The following is a 20,824-nucleotide window of genomic DNA, read 5'->3' on the forward strand; positions in this document are numbered from 1 at the left end:
CGTTCGCCCCCCCCCCCCCCCCCCCGCTTAAAGATTTGCCCGTCCCATAGGTTCCATTCTAGTCAGGCAGATTCCGCCGATCTCCCAAAAAAGAATTAACATGCACAGTGGCATCTGCCAGAGCCTATGGGACAGGCAAATCTTCAAACGGGAATCTGCTGAGGGATACCAAATTCCAACGCCACCCACCTTCGAAACCTTTGAAAACAACCTGAAATCAAATCTCTTCAGAATTCTACCATCCTCTGCCCCTTAGTGGAACTAATGGTACTTAATAATAATAATAATAATAATAATAATAATAATAATAATAATAGTAGTAATGATAAAAACAAGACCCAGGATAAAATATGAATTAGTTAACTTTTATTTTACTGGATGAAATGCAGTTCATTTGACCAACAAATCCAAAATCAGACATCTTGGGTTTATATTCCACTCCTAGATACAGTTGTAGATATATTTTGGCACATCTGTTATTCAGTCTTTTCATTTGTTTATCCCGCGGCTGGTAACAAAGAGGCTCAGGTTATGTCACGGTGTGAGTTCCAATGACAAAAGAAGCTGTTTCCAGATGCAATATATTGACAAGTCTTTTCTCCTCAAAGTCCAACAGATTCCTCCTGCCATGTCAAACTTCCATGATTGCTGCTAATACTGATACTATGAAGTAACTGACGGTCCGCTGTATTGTGAATGGGTAGATGATACACATATACACTGATAATGTAATCTACAGAAAAAAAAAAGTCTTTAACGTAACCAGACATGAGCATTTCAGAGTGTAAAATAGTGGACTTTTGAAACACAGCTTTAAAAAAAAAAAAGTTTAAGAAAATGGTTATAAAATATCAGTTTTGATTTTGCCTTCATGGAAAAGTTTGACAAAGCAGAATGGACTCAGGTCTATAATAGCATAGTGTTCATGACTGCATCAAACAAACCCAATAATAAATCACATTGGTGTTATAATGTGTGCATATTTTCTGGTTTCTGCTACAGGTTTTTTTTTACCATTTAAGTGCATGTTCTTTTTTTAATACTATTTTACAACCTATGTATTAAATCTACATGAAAATTTGTATCAGAAGTGCTGCAACCATGCCCTATGTGAAGTCAATATAATGCCAGCTAAAGATGGTGTCAGCAATCTGAAGGACAGCCAGATGCTGGACACAATAAATGGTTGAATACAAAGGGCAAAAGAAACCTTCAAAAAGTTAAACACTTTTGTTGCCTGGTTATATATCATTTGGACATTTCGGAAAAGAATAAAATGCAAATATAGTTTGCAGCAAAAATTACAGCGTAGTGTACAGTTACAAAATAATGTATAAAACATAAAACATCTCCAGCAAGCTTACGCGTTATTGGCATTTGTAACAACTTCACTCCCTGGCTGCGTAATCCATCTGATGGAAGGAGTCGGGCTTTATTGTAAGTCTACAGAGCCCAACCCCTGCTATCAGGATTAGGGAGGGACTGCCAGAGTCTAATATTTACAAATGCAGCAGGTCTTTGGAAGGAGACCCAGTGTGATATCCGCTTTTGACATATCAAAAGTTATTACAATGGCCAATCCTACTTTGAGACACAAATACTGAGAATAGAAGCAATTAAGATGGAGAGTATTGGATATCATACCAAATGTTACCTCTCCCTAATGCCTTCTCTCTAACCTTTAGATGCTTGTATAAGTAAAATATGGTAAAGCAAACAGCAGCTAACTAAGGCCATGTCCAGACGTTTAAAGGCATGATGCAGGTTTGAATTCCATGGTAAATCCATAACGTATCTGCATGGAACATGCAGATTTTGGTGTGGAATGTTTATGGAATTGCCATAAATTTGTATGAAATCCAGAACAGAAATTCACAGCCACGTTTAGACCCAGCTACTGACCTTGAAAAATGGTTTGGGACAGTCAGTGGGCTAACAATGCTAGCTAGATTTCCTAATCTGTCAAATACTAACAGCTCACAACTTTTTACACAGGCCGACATGGGGCCGTGTGCACACACAAACAGCACCACTAACATTCATTGTTATCGGCAGCAATCACCTGTTTACCCCTGCACAAAAGATGCGGTCAGCCGAAGTCGTCGTTTCCCACTTTTTGGCCAGTCGTCAATGCTTTTACATGGGCCAATTATCGGCTGAATGAACTTTGCGGTGTAAAAAAGCCCGAAGGCCATGCTCAGATGATTCTGCACTGAAAATCTGCAGCAGAACTCTTCTCCATGCTCAGTGTCCTGCTTTGAGTAAATGAGGGTGTGTGCGCGCGTCCGCTTCCGCCGAAGTGACATGCCACTTCTTAGAGAGGAGAGGGGAGGAAGCGGACGTGCACGCACCCTCTCATTCACTCAAAGCAGGACACTGAGCGCGGCAGGATTCCATGGCGGAAAGCTCACCAATTTTTGCTCTATGTGAACGGGGCCAAAAACATCTGAGTATAGGAGAAAGCGCAGTACACTTTCTGGCAAGTTGCAGACTTTCAAGCTGCTGTGATATATTTTTTTTTTAAAACTCTTTTAACTGCAAACATCACACAACACATGCATATATAGAAAAATCTCCAGCTTTTCCCCCTCATAAGTCTGGACGTCTCCTAACAGGCACTTAGCATGATAAAAGTGACAACTGGCTAGATCTGATTTATCGGTAGAGCAACAGTGTAGAATTTTACTCAGGGCTACTGTGCTTCTGTAGTGTATATAGAAATAAGATCACCTATAAATGTTCTGAATAACTCAGAATGAAGATTTATTAACAGCAGCAAATATTTCCATAGTTTATACTATACATTACCTTAATAGACACTCAATTTGCTATTAAGACTTAAATGTCTATATACAGTTGCTATTCTATTAGGCATAAAAAAGAACAAATAAAGGGGATTGGTTACGTACATTTTCATACATTCAGTTTAGTGGTTCATACATCATGGATAGAGAAAGTATTGCTTTATTTCTTGCCCAAACAGACAAGCATGTTCATATGCGACAGTTTTAAAAATGCCTGTCTAAAAGGGGGGTACAAACTACAACGGGATGATTTTTCTCTCGGCCATTGCTGAACATTGAAGATACATTTTCTAAAAGCACAAATAAATTCTGCATATGGCATTAAAATGTTAATAGTTCGTTTCTGTCATTTAAAAAAAACAAAAAAAACACTTTATGGTAAATTCATGCATGCCAGAACTTTGACTTTCCCCAATCATGTGAACAGGGCTTACAGAAATCCCCTGCTGCAGAATTAGCTTGTCGCTGCATGGAACACATCTTAAAGATCAGGATTTTTTTTGCAACAAATCTGCTAAATGAGAACAATTGGCTTCATGTTACATGGCACTATGAAGGACTACTAGGACAGCCAGAATATACTTATATTTAGGGGTTATTAAGGTCAGTTTAGAGCAGTGCTTCTCAATTCCAGTACTCATGGCCCACCAACAGGTCATGTTTTGAGGATTTCCGTATGGTCCATTTACACGAAGTGATAATTCGCCAATCACCACTTAATTTTGAAGCAACGATTTTATTTTTATAGCGATCAGCGCTTAGGAGAGATAAATCATTAGAAAAATAGTTTTAAGATCGCTTAAGCCCACCTCACACATAGGGTGAATCTGTGAAAGACGCGATCTGCGAATTTTCAGTGCACGGCCAACAGCGTTTTGAGAACACGTTGAAAGATCACAATGAACGATTTCTTGCTCATCACTTGATCGCTCGCTGTGTTTACACGAGACACTTATTGCTCAAATGCTATCGTTATCGTGAAAATTCGAACAATGATCGCAATGTAAACGCAGCATTAGCATCTCACAGGTGATATAATTATACTCCGTGCATCAGGTATTATCACAGGTATTCTTTGAAGGGATATCCTCAAAACATGACCTGTTGGTGGCCATGAGGACTGGAATCGAGAAGCACTGGTTTAGAGGACATCGGAATCAGGATTTTGGATATACTATTTTACTGGCACAATGTCATTTTCTCTTGCTTATTTTATTGGCACAATTGAAAGCATTGCTTATTTGGCTTTCGAAAACAGAAATAATTGAAATGTCATGGTTCAATAATCCAGATGTACATGTTAAATAAAATAAAGAACACAATGCAAATTCAGGCCTTTCAGAACCATTACTCTGGTCTATCCTGTGGCCAATATCCACAGGTTATTGTTACAAATAATGGCAGCCAGCTTCCCATAGATAATACATGGAAATCTAGAGAGGAAAAAAACAAAAACTTAGTGCCAAGTCACATGGGCACTGCAATATCTACAATATTAATCAAAATAAGGTTAATGAGTAGATTACTGGAAAATAATCTTGGCAAAAAAATAAAGATATACAGGGGGGAATAACTGTGAAAACTGTCTGCTTTTGCTGACAGCAACCAATCACAGTAAAACCTGTTAGTTTTGCTTTTCACTGTTTTAATGTATTTCCCCCAGAGGATTATTCCTGCATTAGGGATAACCAAATCACTTATACCTGAAGTATTCTTTAAAAATGTTTAGAAGCATTTTTCGTACTTTAAGGAAAATGCTTTCTAAAAGAGGTATGCAGAATGGAGACTTGAACTCAGGCACCCCCTCCAAAAAAAAAAACAAACAAAAAAAAACCTCCGACTGGAGGTCTAATTGCGCCCATACTGCTGGCTGGACAGTGTTGGTCCTGCTGTAGGAATCTTCATTGCTTCCCGTTTCAGCAGCGGCATGGACTGTTGAAGTCCTACAACTCCGATCATATCGCGTAGGCCACGTCAGGTGCTTCATCACTTGCTCGGCCAATAATAGCAGATGGGACGTTTGCAAGGACAGCCTCAAGCTTTAAATACATTATGTGACGCATTGTCACAAAATAGTCATCAAAATGGCCAACAAATTGGTTGATGCGCTGGGAAAAAGGTAGGAACTACTGAACTTCTGGCAGAGGGTTAGGGGTTGAAAAAAGGTCTATGCAGGCAAAATAGGTAATAGCATGGCTTGACAAAGTTATGTAACTTTGTCATGTTGTGCCAGATTAGAAAAAAAAAAAGTTAGCGCCGGAGTTCCCCTTTAAAAATATTTTAAGTTAAAAGAATCAATCCTCTAACCACAGGAGGGCCAGATGGGGAAATAGTGTCAGATCATAGTGGGTCCAGCCACTGTCCATGGAGCTGTCAGAGATAGCAGAGTACCCCGCCAGATTATCTTTAGCAGCTCCATAGTTAATAAATTGAGCAGCAATGTACATAATCATGTCGCTGATTAGTTCTGATCTTGAGATTGTGGGGTGTCAGTCAGAATCCCTGTTATCCTGTGGATAAGGCATACATTCTTGTAACTCGGAACACCCCTTTAATTTGGACTTAAACTTGAGGTGAGGTATATATCAAGGACTTATTTAGAACAAGGATCAAAAAACCATATGTTTTCCTACTTCCTTACTACAGTCTTTAATTTTTAAACACAGAATAATTTTACATAATGTTTGTTGCCATGCGTACCAGCAAAGCTCATGGCACATATATCAATACGTACCCCAGATGGAAGCTAAGTATAAGCCTTTAATTTTTTTTTTAATCAATAATCTGCTGCTGTAGACAGGCATGTTCCCCATCAACAATCAAAAACTTCCAGAACATCAACCAAAGAAATACCACATAAGCTGTCAAAGAGGAGGGGAAAAAATGTACCTCCACTTTCACTTAGGGCCTGCAGAAATCCATTTAAATGCTGCAGACACAAACCTATCAGGGTCATGAAAGGGACTTGCAATATAAGAACTTTTTGCTGGATGTGAATACACACGTATTATCCCTAAGGCTGCATTCACACGTTCTGTACGGAACACGGACGTGGAATGCCTGTAACTGATTTCTCCCCCCGCCTGGGCAGCATCTGGGGTAAGATGCTGGAAGCGGAGGAACTGTACAGATATGCGCCACGCTGTAATGAATCAGCCGCACGGCTCTGTCAATATAGTGTGGTGCATATCTGTACAGTTCCCCTGCTCCCAGCATGTTATCACAGATGCTGCCCGGGAGGGGGAAGAAGTCCGTTACAGGCATTCCACGTCCCCGTTCCGTGCGGAACACGGAATGTGTGAATGCAGCCTAACACTGAAACATGATTCTTAGGTGCCTAAGGGTCCTAATACACTGAGCGATTTTTAACTATTAACGATAAACGATCGCAAACGAGATTGATTATCGTTAACCTGAAATCGTCCACCATATTACACAGAACGATAATCATTACTATGATCGTTATTACGATCGTTACTATGATCCTTTATTCCTTCTGATCCCAGAAAAACAATGAACAATGTGCTATTACACTGAACGATTAGTGAAAAAATGCGGAACTTGAGCGAACGAATGTGGAATTACAGCGAACAGCGTTCAGATCTAAATCAACGATATACAAACGATTTTTCGATCGTTGCCTGCAATTACACAGAACAATGATCGTTTAAATTCAAAGATTTTTCGCACGATAATCGTCCCATGTAATAGGGCCCTAAGGAGGTCACCAGATGTATTCAGTTATTACTGTTGATTTCTTTAGCCTTGACGTTCATGCTTTAGCCATCAAAAGTAGGTTCTAGAAGACATTTACAGAGTATACAAGAAATCTGTCCAATAACACACATAATTAAAAGTGCAAGTCAGCTCAATTCTTACTTCCTACGACCATTGGATATGGCTTCTTCAAAAATGGATGGTTAGCCCCTGGAGACAAGAGACCACTAGCACAACGCAATACAAAACATGGTTCCTGTCAACATAAGAGAGAAATGGCTGATACAATCAAGTGAGCCTGCGTGTACATTTCTAAATGATACAGGATCATTGGCAACATTGTAATAGCTATATTACATTCTGTAAACATAGGTATAATACTTGCAGTTCTGAAAAAGGCAATATTTACAGTTTTTGGTTAAATAATCTGCTGCGGCTTGTAGTATATATATTTATATATCTGTATACTTCATTTTGACATACTGACAATTTAAATCACTTAGAATATAAGAAATTATAGCTTGTATAGATAGATCCGTCCCAATATGCATGAAGGCTAATCCTTTATAACAAATCCTTGAAATTTATGACTGCAAGTATTAGTCGGTTATGTGGAATGACTAACTACGATAGGTGAAGAATAACGTGTCATTTCTAACAGGTTCAATCTTGCAGCAGTTTTCTAATGGAAATGCATTGAAACCATGGGCTGGGTAAGAACTAGTAAATCAATATGATGTAGGAACAGTAAGGCAACAAGCTAGATTTAAAGCAGCACTAATGTACACCCCTAATTTCAACTATATACAGGGATGTTTATAAACATATATACATTATCTGTAAACACACACATATATACGCAACCCCTGCCAGTGTGAGGTGGCTACAGTGACAAGCTGCTTGACAAGTTTTCACTGCACGGGGTAAAATGAAGTGCAACACAGAAAGCTTCCCTTAACATAAAAAAATAATAAGTGTGCAAATTTTCTTCTTTTCTAGAGATAATAAAAATACCACTCTATTAGGTTACCATACAACTATACAAAAGACCCCTATTTGTGTTTTTAAAACACAACAGATGTACAGTATATCTTTCCTTTCCAAAACCATTAAAAAGGCACTAAGGGTAGGAATGACAGGTAACAAAAACATGAAATGAACTGGGGGCAGGCTTTCTTCAGTCCGGTCGAAAGATAGGATACTTTGGTAAAAATTCTATTAATATGACCTGAAAAAGAAAGGTATACAACATCAGCAGAAGAATGGCTGCTATGAAAGAAAATTTTTAAAAAAATCCAGCAAATTTCTTTGTTAAAGAGTCACTGTCGTATTTTTTTTTTTTGCAGAAATCAATAGTCCAGGCGATTTTAAGAAACTTTGTAATTGGGTTTATTAGCCAAATCTGCCATTATCTGCATGTAAAAAGCCTTTTCCCAGGTCCCCCCCTCCTTCCTCTTTTTCATCCACTCTGAAAAATCTGAAAATTGTGACTTGTTGCAGGAGACGTACCCAGTCTGCTCTAGGGAGAGGGGAGGGGGGAGGAGGAAGGAGGGAGTTAGCCGGCAGCAGAAAGCAGATAACAGAGGATTACAGGCACGGAGCTGGGTGACAGCTGTAATCCGAGCTCAGACAGGTCACTGGTGATGGTCAGAACAGATAAGGAGTGAGGGATTTGTAGATTAACTCTTTGTTGTCCTGTTTTGGTCTTTTCTTTAGCTCTCTCCATAGGAGAACAATGAAGACAGGGGGGAGAGCTTCAAACTGCTTTTTCATGATAAAAATGCATTTTTCGGATAATAAACCCAATTACAAAGTTTCTTAAAATCGCCTGGACTATTGATTTCTGCAAAAAAAAAATTCACGACAGTGACACTTTAAATTATTGTGTGGCTCCGCAAAAGTTATACAAATTACCAATATACACCAATATACATTACGGGAAATGCACACATAAAGTACTTCTTTCCCTGCACTTACTACTGCATCAAGGCTTCACTTCCTGAATGAAATGGTGATGTCACAACCCGACTCCCAGAGCTGTGCGGGCTGTGGCTGCTGGAGAGGATGATGGCAGAGGGACACAGGGCACTAGAGGGACACTGAGCATCTCTCTGCCATCCTCCTCTCCAGCAGCCACAGCCCGCACAGCTCTGGGAGTCGGGTCGTGACATCACCATTTTATCCAGAAGTGAAGCCTTGATGCAGTAGTAAGTGCAGGAAAAAAGCACTTTATAAGCATTTCCCGTAAGAAGTGTATATTGGGGATTTGTAACATTTTTGGGGGGCAATACAATACTTTAATAAAAAATTTTCGCTGGACCTCTCCTTTAACGAAATACAGCAACAATATTATGTCCTTTGTTTGATCAGCGCTCCACTCATCAAGTTGGCGGCCTTTCAGCGCTGCTCCGCTCCCTACTGCTCCTCCCAAAATGCTGGGAAAAGCTGGATCCAATTCTCCCAGTTTCCCAGGATTGGATCCAGCTTTTCCCTAGCACCCGGGGTGGAGCGACAGAGAGCAGAGCAGTGCTGAAAGGGTGGCGGCTTCATGAGCGGAGGGCTAATCAAACGAAGCATTTTGCTTTGTTTAGATGATTGATTCGCTTATCTCCTAGATCTCCTACAGCTGAGCAACTGCTCGGTCAAAACTTTAAAAAAAACTTTGCACTTTCTAAAGCCCAATAGCCAACATCCCAGCTGATCTCTGGCTCTGCCAAACAAATGTTGGGGGATCTCCTAGAAATGTTTTGCCTCTTTACTTATTTATAGGAGAACAGCTCAGGCACAGCAATCCGTACTACCCTGTTAACTAGACAGTTTTTCTGGCCCTATGTAAAACAAGCTGAGTCAGTCTGCAATTACCACTGTAAAAGTAGCAATTGTTCATTGTGTAGTCCATAAAGCTGCCCATATACTGTCAGCTGTTTGTCTTAAACCCTGCACTTCTCTTGAACTAAGTTTATAATCATTCTAGCCTCATTGTAAGGGAAAAAGATCTTAACCTACTCAATAAAGTGTTCATGTGTATTAGAGGAATCAGGCAGATGTTAACCGATATTACCTTCAGCCTTTCAACTATTTACTAGTTTTCTCATCACATCCAGTGTCTCAGCACTGAAAGATACGCTCTTAGATCACGGTTTAGATTTAACAAAAGGTATAAAATTGACATTTGTGTATACACTGCCCACAGCAACCAATCACAGCTCAGCTTTCAGCTCTGGTAAAATGAAAGCTGAGCCGTGATTGGTTGCTAGCGGTAGTTTACACCAGTGTCTATTTTACACCCTTTGATAAATTTGGGCCATGGTGTTGAAAGTTTTAATAGAGGAGATGAAGATCGCAATTTATTTCTACAGGCCTGTAAGGTAATACTCACATATTCCATCATATTGTTTGATTCACATTTCCTTCGACTCAATTTCCAGTGCAAGCCGAGCTATAAGAGATAAACAAATACCAATATTAGTGCTGGTTTCATTTAATTTCGCCATTTACATTTTCCATTGATCACTTACTTTATGATATAATCGGTTGTTTTCCCAGTCCAACAATTTATGAATGGATCTTCTTGTCTAGCAAAGCACAACAAAAAACTATTGATAAAAAAAAGAAATAAATTCTCCTGCATTTCTACATCTGGGAGCTCTTAAAGGGGTGTTCCATTCTCAGCTAATAACGTTATAAGATGTAGGGCTCATCAGGGTAAATATTTTTGCATACAGTTTCAATTAAAGTACTTGCCTCCTTTTCCTGATATTCTGCTCTTTTCCTCCAATTGTTGCATATAATACACGTATAGCGTATATGTACTGTATACATACACACACCTATGTATACTATCTCCAGTACGTTCTGGGTCTGGTGGGTGACTTCAGAGGGGGGTCGCGCCATGATCCCGCTCTGAACTGCACGGCTCGCTCATGACTGCTCCTGGCTAATTAACTGTTCAAATGCAGCTGTCAAGGCTGCATTTAAATGGTTCCCGCATCCATGGTGGTCTAGTGGTGGGATCAATTCCCCCCTTATCTCATGGATCTATGCAGTAGATATGTACTGTATAGATATCTACACTGAGAAATCAGTGTAGTTGAATTAGAAGTCTACTGGGGGTATTCAAATTACAATGTAATGAAAAAATATTTTTTTTTTCATTAATAAAAAAAACCCCTCCCCTAATAAAAAAATTTTAATCACCCCCTAAGCACAAAATTGCTGATTTTTAGTCATATTAAATACAGAAAAATTGTAATAAAAAGTGATCAAAAGTTGCATCTATGCAATGAAGGCAATAGGTACAGATTATGGCGCCAAAAATGACACCTCACGTAGACCCAAGAATAAAAGCGTTATAAGATTGGTAATAGAGCAATTTTAGTAACATTTAGTTTTTGTTTTTTTTTTTACAGGGGTTTACAAGCCGTCAGATAAAGTAAGTTACATATTGTTGTAATCGTACTGACTTGATGAACATATATAATATGCCAGTTTTACTATAGGGTGAACACTGTAACCCAAAATGTTTTCTTCAATTCCACCACACTAATAATTTTATCCCCAGTTTCACAGCATATATTATAATAAAAAATGAATTCTGTCATTGCAAAGTACAATTGGAGTAAAAAAAACAAGGGATCATGTGGGTCTACAGGTGAAAAATGCAAGTGCTATGGCCTTTTAAACACAAGGAGGAAAAAATGAAAGCGCAAAAACGAAAATTACCCTGGTCATTAAAGAGCTACAGCTATATATACACCAGCCGCACTATTGTTTTTAGAGCCGTATGGCAGAAGGTAACCTAGATAACAAGCTATTCACAATGGGAAGGAGGAGGCAAGATTGCTTAAGGGGACGTTCACACTTATCGGTATCAGCGTATTTTCTGCTGCGGATCCGCAGCAGATTTAATTTAAATAACTGACCACAGCATCAAATCTGCTGCGGATCCTGTAGGTGTGAACGCACCCTAAAGGGGTTATCCAGTGCTACAAAAACATGGCCACTTTCTTTCTGAGACAACACGACTTGTCTCCAGTTCAGGTGCGGTTTGCAATTAAGCTCCATTCACTTTAATGGAACTGAGCAGCAAAACTCCGCCCCAGCTGGAGACAAGAGAGGCGCTGTCTCTGGAAGAAAGTGGCCATGTTTTTGTAGCGCTGGATAACCCCTTTAATGATTGTATTTGCAAAAATATGCACCTTGAAGAGACCTACAAGTTTAACTATGTAAGTTGAGATGGCAATATCCCTTTAACAGTAAAAAGCTACTTTCTGCAACTACTTAGAAATGACAGAAGCTTCTTAGCTCTGACAGATACCAGAAAATACAATGCAGAGCACATTTCTTTCTATTAAACAGAATGGTGTTTAACCAAAAGTGTTCACTACTTACCCTTTTGTTCAGGCATATAACAGGCCACAAACTTAAGCCTAATGTACAACAGCAGCAAATACAGCCACATAGCAGCCACTTCACATTAAGAGGGAGATTCTTCCTCAAGCACGTATTCACACGTCCCATACTGATTTTAAACTCTTCAGGGGCAACCTGCAGTTATAAACACCATTCTCATCAATGTATAACTAGAGATCCATGGTACATCAAATAGCACTTTTTTGTAGGTCATACAGGCAGAAACTTTGCAAATATCTATATCTGGCTTCTATAACAATTCATGCATGCTTCAACTCTAAGCAAAAAATTTTTTAGTGCGGGTGAGTGCAGAGGGGGCTGCCCAGGGGATTGCTGGATCGTCCGGGCAGCCTATAGAACATAGCAGCTGTCTGCTGCCGCCACTCCTGCTCCGCGGCATGGCGACAGCAGATTGCTGCTATCTAAGTCGTTTGTCTTTGCAAAGACAAGTATTTTGGTCAGTATTTTGCAACTAAAACCAGGAGTGGACTGAAAGCACAGAAAGGCTATGTTCATACATTGTTGAAATTTAGTAGATGGTCGTCATTTAAGGGCAAACAGTCGTTGTTTTAAAATAACGGTAATTATTTGCTATTTGCAGCCATCCACTCAATTTCAGTGTGGGAAAATAGCCTGTGTTTTCCATCCACTCCTGGTTTTGGTCGCAAAATACTGACCAAAATACTGAGCAAAAATACTGTGTGCGAACATAGCCTAAAGAACAAAAAGAAATTTATATGGAGAATAGATGATATTTCAGGCTTCTTTTCCCATATGCCATCCACAACTGCCATGCAAGATTTTAAGTCTTGTACAAGTGAATAGGTTTCAGCCAGTCAAAAGAACCAATTTGGTGAAATAAATGTAATAAATCGCATACAACTCTTTCACTTAGGCTGGGTTCACACTAGGTCTTTGCAATCCATTTTTTTTTCATCCGTTTTTTGGAAAAAACTGATCTGTTTTTTTTTTAACGGACACAAAACTTTGGTATGTTAAAAAAAAAGGATCCGTTTTGATGCTTTTCTTTTATAATGGAATTCAATGGAAAAATGGATCAAAACAGATGCACACACATGCATCCTTTTTTTTTACTTCCGTTTTTTGCAAAAAAAACTGAAGAAAAAAAAAACGTATTGCAAAAACGTAGTGTGAACCCAGCCTTAGGGAGTCAAGCCAAACTTCTGAGAATAAGACACTGGAGTAAGAGAAAAATCCACAGGGTCTATTAATAGAGTGTAAGGTTTCTACTTTTTTTTCCTCATCTTTGTTAAGTAGAAGATAAAGGGTTTCGTTCTGGTTTTACTTGTCTACAATGAAACGCAGCATTAGTTACTTCAGGCATCTTCTTTTTTTAAACACTGTTAAAAGGGGGCCATAATATTTTATGACAGGATACAACCAGGGCAGCAAACACAGAAAAACTAAGCAAAACCCAGCAGGCTTCATCTAGCCTCAGAAAAGCAAAGAGTGGCTATTATGACCCTATCAATCACCTGCATCTCAGCTGACAACACCAGGGAACTTTATGACTTCTGAACTGCAAGCTTATCTCTCAGTACAATAAGTTATTGTTGAAGGTATTAGAACAGGAAACTGCTGTGTCTTTCCCTAAGGCCTAGGCACCCAATCCAACATCACCTTAAAAATATACAGGCCATGAAGCTAAACATTTGCAGGTAGAGCTCTGTTGCTCTGTATAGGCATGCAAATTTAGTCTCCTCAAAAAGGAAGGGAGCAGAGACTGGCCGTCTTATGGTACTTTTACACGGGACGATTGATTGTTCGTTTCTGCACGATAACGGTCGAATTCGAACGATAATCGTATGTGTAAACGCAGCGAACGATCAAACGACCAGCAAAAAATCGTTCAGTTTGATCTTTCAACATGTTCTTAAATCATCGTTGATCGTTCGCAAAAAATTCGCAGATCGTTCCGTGTAAACATTCTTTCAGTGATTTCACCTATGTGTTTAAGCCTATCTCGGCTTAAACAATCGCAAAACGTTCCGTATAAACGCTGATCATTATAAAAAAAAAAAATTGTTCATTCAAAATCGTTAATCGTGCGATCGGGCGAATTATCGCACCGTGTAAAAGTACCATTAGACTCCCTACACCAGCTGGTGGCCTATGCAAGGAGAAAACTGCAAAAGGATCCAATGACACCTCCCTAAAAAAGTATACTGCCCAGTATTAGCATTCATTACTGTTTCTCTCCTAATAGGAAGGTGCAGTAGACAAGCAGCCGGGGTACTGCTGGGTTGTGGTGGCAGTATTCATACAGCTTGATCACAAGACATACTAAGAACAGGTAGCAACAGATTGGTGTATAACATGTTTTTTTCTACATTAGAAAGTGCTGTAGTCTATGCATTTCCAACACTATAACCCTATGCATATTTTCATGTCAAACATATTTACAGAAAGGTGATCTTAAGGCTGTGTTACCACAAGTGTTCGGAACAATTTGGAAACCCATTTCTCCCCTAATAGTTGTGCGATGTTGTCTGAAAACCAGGGGCGTGGGGTCCACAACATTTGGAATGCATTCAGTACATATGTGTGGAACCACAGCCTATGCCCCTATGCCTATGACACAGGGGCAAGTCAGGACAATTTTCTCCCTGTTTAGAAATTCTCTGGAAGTCACATTCCCAGAAGAATTCATGTTGAATTAGGCAGAATACATATTAAGATCAGAGCGGATTCTGCCCCAAATGAACCTACCCTAACCAAGCAGCTGGGTGCAAAAATATATAACAAACTGCAAAATAAAGTAGTTGATTCGCCTCGCCTCGATTCGCCTCGCTGAATGAGCTAATCTGCATCCATGATACCCTACTTACTCTAATACACTTTATTCCTGTACTTGCGGTTTTAAGATGGCCATATGACTTCAATAGCCATTGGCTGAGCTTTCGTTCGACTAAGAACTATTTGTTCCAATGCCTTGGCTGAACATTAATGTTTTCAATGGGGAGAGGGCAGAAAGCTTTTTTCCAGGGAAAACAAAAGGAGCTAAAACTTAAAGGGGTTATCCAGTGCTACAAAAACATTGCCACTTTCCCTCTATTGTTGTCTCCAGTTTGGGTGGGGTTTTGAAACTCAGTTCCATTGAAGTAAATGGAGCTTAATTGCAAACTCCATCTGAACTGGAGACAACAGTAGGGGGAAAAGTGGCCATGTTTTTGTAGCGCTGGATAACCCCTTTAACATGTCCGATTCTTCTCAGATAAAGTTGGGAGGCTACCATACACATTACACAGAGGTGGGTTCAGCCAACTAAAGTGTATGGGAGTCTTTATGTTTGCTTGGCAGAAGGTAATGGTAGATGCAGGGGTAGATAGGTTGGCAAGACAGTGCCTGTCTGGAGATGCAGATCTGGATTTGGCTAGGTAGCCCACAGTGACTCCGGAGGGATAAGAAACCGGATGGCAGGACCGGGTGGCGGTCCGTGGAGTGCACAGTCTAGTAAGGCTAGGTTGCTCCAGGCAGGCCCTGTCTTGCCAACACATCTACTCCTGCATCTACCGTTACCTTCTGCCACACAGACTCCTAGATAAAGGTGTCACCACCGAAATTTTGGATGCTCTGTCTGCGATTACCCTTGTTAATAATAAATTATGCACAAGAGCACCTGCATTAAAAACATCTTGGGGGAGATTTATGAAAGTGTGTAAATATACACCTGATGTAAACTGCCCACAGCAACCAATTACAGCTCCTCTTTTATTCCACCAGAGTAGAAAGCTGTAATTGGTTGCTGTGGGCAGTTTACACCAGGTGTATCTTTACACACTTTCATAAATCTCCCCCCTTGTCTTTATTCTCAATAACTCAGTGGATTATTGTTGATATCATCAACGGCCTTTTCCACTTGGATCCTAATCACTGAGTGCAACTCCTTCCTATACTGTACGAGTCTTTATGTTTGCTACATTGTTTTAAAAAAAGACTGGTGGAACATCATACAAAACATCCATATCTCTGCATAGATGGTAAGCTCATTTGTAAAGCACTGCATAACATACTACTGCTATATAAGGATGATGATCATTACTACTATAGACATGCTCACTCAGCTCAACATGCATGTGTTGTGAATAGTGAGAGGCAATTCTCTGTTCTCTCCTGACAAAAAAGGACACCATAGGTGATGATTGAGTCCTGTCAAAATCAAAGGGGGTTTAGCCACCGTAATACTATACAAAAATGTTACAAAGCAGGGCTGATAAAAGTCTTCTCTTGTGCAATATATTGCATGTTCCTGGCAATAAAGAAAACATCTATCAACTAAGCACAAACCAATATAAACATTCACATGGACAAGCTTACCTTTCCTGTTAAGATAGAGGGGAATTCTGCATCAAACTTGTTGCTTAACCCAAATCTACAAGAAGAAGGAAGATACAGAAGTTTTGACCGGTTAAAGTTTAGCATTAGTTAAAAGGTATAAAGGAGTATGAGAGTCTTCAATGTAACAAGCAACGTATTAATAAACTGGAAAATAGAAAGTTGTTGACTTGATGCAGGACTTCTGGTTTAGTAAGAACTGAAGCTGTCACACAGCACATCTAGTGATAATACACCTTACTGTAAAACATATACCCCTTCCTGTGTCTTCAGACTGCTCCATCTAGTCAATGGCTTTGTGACCAGACACTGTCTACATATCTGACCACTGGTAGGAGCAACTGGATTATTCCATCCCTTACAAACTAGTGTTTAGCCCATGACTGTGCTGCTCATTTATACCGTAACAGCCACCCAGTAGATACCAGTAAAGGGATCTTGAATGTTTGGAGGCAGGAAGCACACAATAACTAACTAGTTTACACTCATATCATGACCATAAAGAGCTGAGTGACTATGAAGTATGTAAATCAAAGAGTTTGCATAAAGATCCTGAGTGACAGTCGCCTTATATTCTAGTCACATCCAGATCAGTGACCTATGCACATAGAAGATCAGGAAATCTGCCAGCGTTTTGGGAATGCACAGTACAGTAATCTGATATAGTTGAGCTCTCGGAGAATACAAGGCAGCAGAGGGTACTACATTATAGGCCATCAGCCAAGCTTTAGGAGAAGGTGATCATTTAAAATAAAATAGAATTGTGAGCTCAGCTCTGAGCTTTAGCAATTGAGGCTGTAACTCAAAATCTGCACAATGCAAAATACTGTACTTATGTAGGGTTTCTTGGAATATGAACTGACAGCCAATAAAATGCAATCAAAATGCAATTAATAGGTGTATACCCATCTGGTGTATTTATGGCAGATCTAGAGTAATCTCTAAATGCAGATCCCACCTCTGAACAAGTACATCCTCAATCTCGTGATCAGTGGGGGTCCCGGCAATCAGTCCCCATTGATCAGCTAGTTATCCCCTCTCTTATGGGCAATTATAACAAGCTCCGATAGAACTACCCCTTTATTGGGAGTTACAAAGGGGGCGGGGAGTCATCGATTTGACAATGCAGGTTCCAAAGCTGGTACCCACATCTAGGGGACACTTATGGCCCCATTTGGACATTCATGTGTGTGTACGGGGCTGCAATCCGTGCTACAAAAAAAAAAAAAAAAAAGCTTTGTTTCAGTAAATTGTTCTGTATGAAAAACTCTGAAGCATCTTTACACATTGTTCTACTCTCCTTGAAAATTTTATAAAGAAACTGTCACTAAAAATAACTCACTGCTGAGACCCGCTCTGATCAGAAGATATAGCCAGGGAGAGATTGTGGCAGTGTGATCCACTCCCCATTCAGCCGCTCATTCCGTCAATATATTCTCATAGACTTCCATTGAGAATACTGACGGACTACGCAATCTTTCCCCGCCTATATCGTCTGATCTGATGAGACCCGCTGTGATCAATTTTTGGGGACAAGAAACATTTCTGTGAGCCTTGATTGTATATAGATGGCATATTACCTTGTACGGGCTGGTATGACTGTGGAAATACCAGACATGTGGGTTTTTTGCATTTTGCACAAGAAAACACTTTTTTGTGTCAAGTCAATTCATGAAATGTCTTCTCTCCTAGACATGTCACAGTCAGCGGTGAGTGGCATTGCCTATAGTTTGTCATTATGGAAGCAGTACTACCGAGAACACTATATGGTCAACAGTATTGGGAAGCACACGTATGGGGGTCCTAGCGGTCCGGCCACTATTCTAAGGCTCCTCACAGAGTATTATATGCAAACAGTTTGCACCAGTAGTTCAGACCACATGGGGTGGCGGTAATCAATTAAAAAAAGGCAAACCTTTGAGCAATTATTTTCTTGTGCAAAATTTTATGATTCTTCCATTTTTTTTCTACATCGTGCAAATTTTTTAATTTTTTTTTACACCAGTTTTTTTTTGGGGCGAAAACATTTATAGGTTCTTCCCCGTGGAAAAACTAGGGGTGCTGGATGGGACAATTAAGTGGAGTAGTGGTGAGCCAAAAGTTTTAGATTACATGTGTCACCCTGATATATACACCCAGTCACTTCCTAAGGCTACTGACAGATCTCTATGTAATCACCTTGTTAACACAGGTTATAATAAAAGTGCAGCCGTAATAATATACGTGTAGCGTTGTGTCATCTCCAGCCACAGGATGGAAGAAGCCCCAAACAAGGGGGATTTATCAAACATGGTGTAAAGTGACACTGGCTCAGTTGCCCCTAGCAACCAATCAGATTCCGCCTGTCATTTTCCAAAGAGTCTGTGAGGAATGAAAGGTGGAATCTGATTGGTTACTAGGGGCAACTGAGCCGGTTTCACTTCATGCCATGTTTGATAAATCTCCCCCAGGGTTTCTGACAGGAAAACAGTGTTGGCCATAGAAACCTATCACTGAGGAGCTGCCATATGCTGAAAAAAAAAAATAAAATAATAATATATATAAAAATCTGTTATCGGTTGCTATGGGCAACAGCTTTCCAATTGGTCAGCTGTTTTAAGACCCTTCATCTGCTTCCCCCATTATATAGTGAAGAGTAATTACCCTATAAAGGGCAGGATGGGCATTGTACTTGGAGACACATAGGCTGGCATACCCAGTGATAGGGCTATATGAGAACCAATGTGGCGGCAGTCTAATCAGCCCCTCTCCCCGTTACACACAGACTGGGTCAGGTCAGGGCACACAGGGCATAGGTCAGAGGTCAGAGTACAGGCCAGCTCTGTTATGACTGGAGCCGCACACTGTTCTCACGCAGCAGCAGCATGCAGGCGGTACCGCTACGATATGTGGCAGGGGACCAGAGCAGACGAGTGCTTACACCCAGGCCGCTGCACACACACTGAGCCTCCCGCAGACTCCAGCTCCCTCCGTCTCTTACACGGTAATGTGTCCGGCTCCCCTGACCACCACAGGATCCGGCGCGTATCTGATTAGGTGCTCCTCGTCCACCACCCGGCCAGTGCCCGTTTCCCGGTCCTCGCCCTCCTCCTCCTCTTCCTCGTCTAACTCGTAAATGGTATCAAAGTCCGCCATGTTGGGTAGCAAGACGCTCATGACGTCACCACAACACGGAGCTGGGAGTGCGGCTTCGTCACGTGACCCTAGACAGCCAGGGGGCGGGGCTGGCGCTGAGGGAGAGGAGGCTGAAGGGATGAATCGGACGGGACCAGGGTTGTGTTCACACGGCGGGAGCGCCGCTTGTTTACACATTTAAACGTTTTTTTATGGGAAGTTTATTGTTTATAATTTGATTTTCAGAAGTCGAATCGGTCCCTTTAAAGGATCCTATAGAAAAGCTGACTGTCCCTGCTGTCACACACAGGTGGGGAGAAGGGCCTTCTCATACGCTTCTCTCCATTGCTTGCAACAACAGAAAAATAACATTGAACGCATGTGATATGTGCAAAACTATACAGTGGTGTACAACAGCAGGTGCCATTCATTTCAATGGTCTGAACGGAGTCTCCTTGTTACTTATGTTCTATTTATTTTTAAAGCGTCCCTGGTTACAAACCACATAAAGTAACAGACTGGTACATAGGGAGAGCGGACCCTACCTGCAAGGGCTTATTGCCGCGTCCACGCACACACTATGGCGGAGATTTATCAAACTGTGTCATGTGAAACTGGCTCAGTCGCCCCTAGCAACCAGATTCCACCTTTCATTTTCCAAAGAGTCTGTGAGGGCAACTGAGCCAGTTTTACATTACACCATGTTTGATAAATCTCCCCCAATGTATATGGACAGTGTGCAGCAGAAGGGATTATTAGAACTCCTGGCATTGTGTATTATTATGATGCCAGGAACTCAAAAAAAAATCTTTTTAGAACTGTACTGACACAGCCGTGCAGTCATATATACAGTATGCATGAGGCCTCACAATCTATGGCCCAGTTCACACCGAGCAAAAACTGCGGAATTCCGTAACGGAGAGCTCCCACCGGGTTCAGTGCAGTGAGTAAATGAGAGGGAACGCTCTCCGCCACGGAATTTTTGTTCAGTGTGATCTGGGCCTGGAGGGAGCAGCTGGTCACAGTGCAGGGAGGTGGCAGCAGCCTTATTGTAGGTTGTAGCCTAGTGAGAGCCTGGTATATTGTAACCAGGAATACTAAAAGGACAGACTAGATGGGCCAAGTCAGTGGTCTTTTATGAAGCTTAGTAGAAATCTTGGAGGCTGTTGTGTGAGGAGCAGACAAGGGCTTCCTACGGTCACAAGAGGCCGCACTCTCCTGACGTCCGCGCTCGTGTGACATCACTGGAATGCTGTCGCCAGGATATTTTAATGTTATATGCGAGGGGGTAATAGGCTGTATCCCAGAATTCCTCCTTCCCCACGGACCAGGAATCAAATGCTGCACGCTCAAAAATGTTCGAGTTCGATGGAACCTAAGATTTTCAGATGTTCGACCATCTCTAGTCATGTGTGACAGGT

At 40.8% G+C, this 20,824-nt stretch overlaps 1 protein-coding gene across 3 annotated transcripts; it reads right to left on the reverse strand.

The window, feature by feature from the left end:
• Nucleotides 1-344: 344 nt before the first annotated feature.
• On the reverse strand, nucleotides 345-19,455 carry LOC138802852 (cysteine-rich hydrophobic domain-containing protein 2-like). 3 transcript variants are annotated; one of them, XM_069986558.1, is made up of 8 exons: nucleotides 19,270-19,455; nucleotides 16,272-16,326; nucleotides 11,913-12,068; nucleotides 10,040-10,096; nucleotides 9,901-9,960; nucleotides 6,684-7,749; nucleotides 1,365-4,237; nucleotides 345-733 (listed from the first exon to the last, which is right to left on the reverse strand). In XM_069986558.1, exons 1-6 carry the CDS (start codon nucleotides 19,443-19,445, stop codon nucleotides 7,699-7,701), a joined length of 555 nt encoding a protein of 184 aa, XP_069842659.1. In that variant the 5' UTR covers nucleotides 19,446-19,455; the 3' UTR covers nucleotides 345-733; nucleotides 1,365-4,237; nucleotides 6,684-7,698. The 3 variants fall into 3 exon arrangements, with proteins under 3 accessions (XP_069842659.1, XP_069842658.1, XP_069842660.1); XM_069986557.1 differs by having other exon boundaries at nucleotides 345-4,237; XM_069986559.1 differs by lacking the exon at nucleotides 10,040-10,096 and having other exon boundaries at nucleotides 345-4,237.
• Nucleotides 19,456-20,824: the final 1,369 nt, after the last annotated feature.

The sequence above is a fragment of the Dendropsophus ebraccatus genome, chromosome 10, assembly GCF_027789765.1.
Source record: "Dendropsophus ebraccatus isolate aDenEbr1 chromosome 10, aDenEbr1.pat, whole genome shotgun sequence".
NCBI classification, from domain to species: domain Eukaryota; kingdom Metazoa; phylum Chordata; class Amphibia; order Anura; family Hylidae; genus Dendropsophus; species Dendropsophus ebraccatus.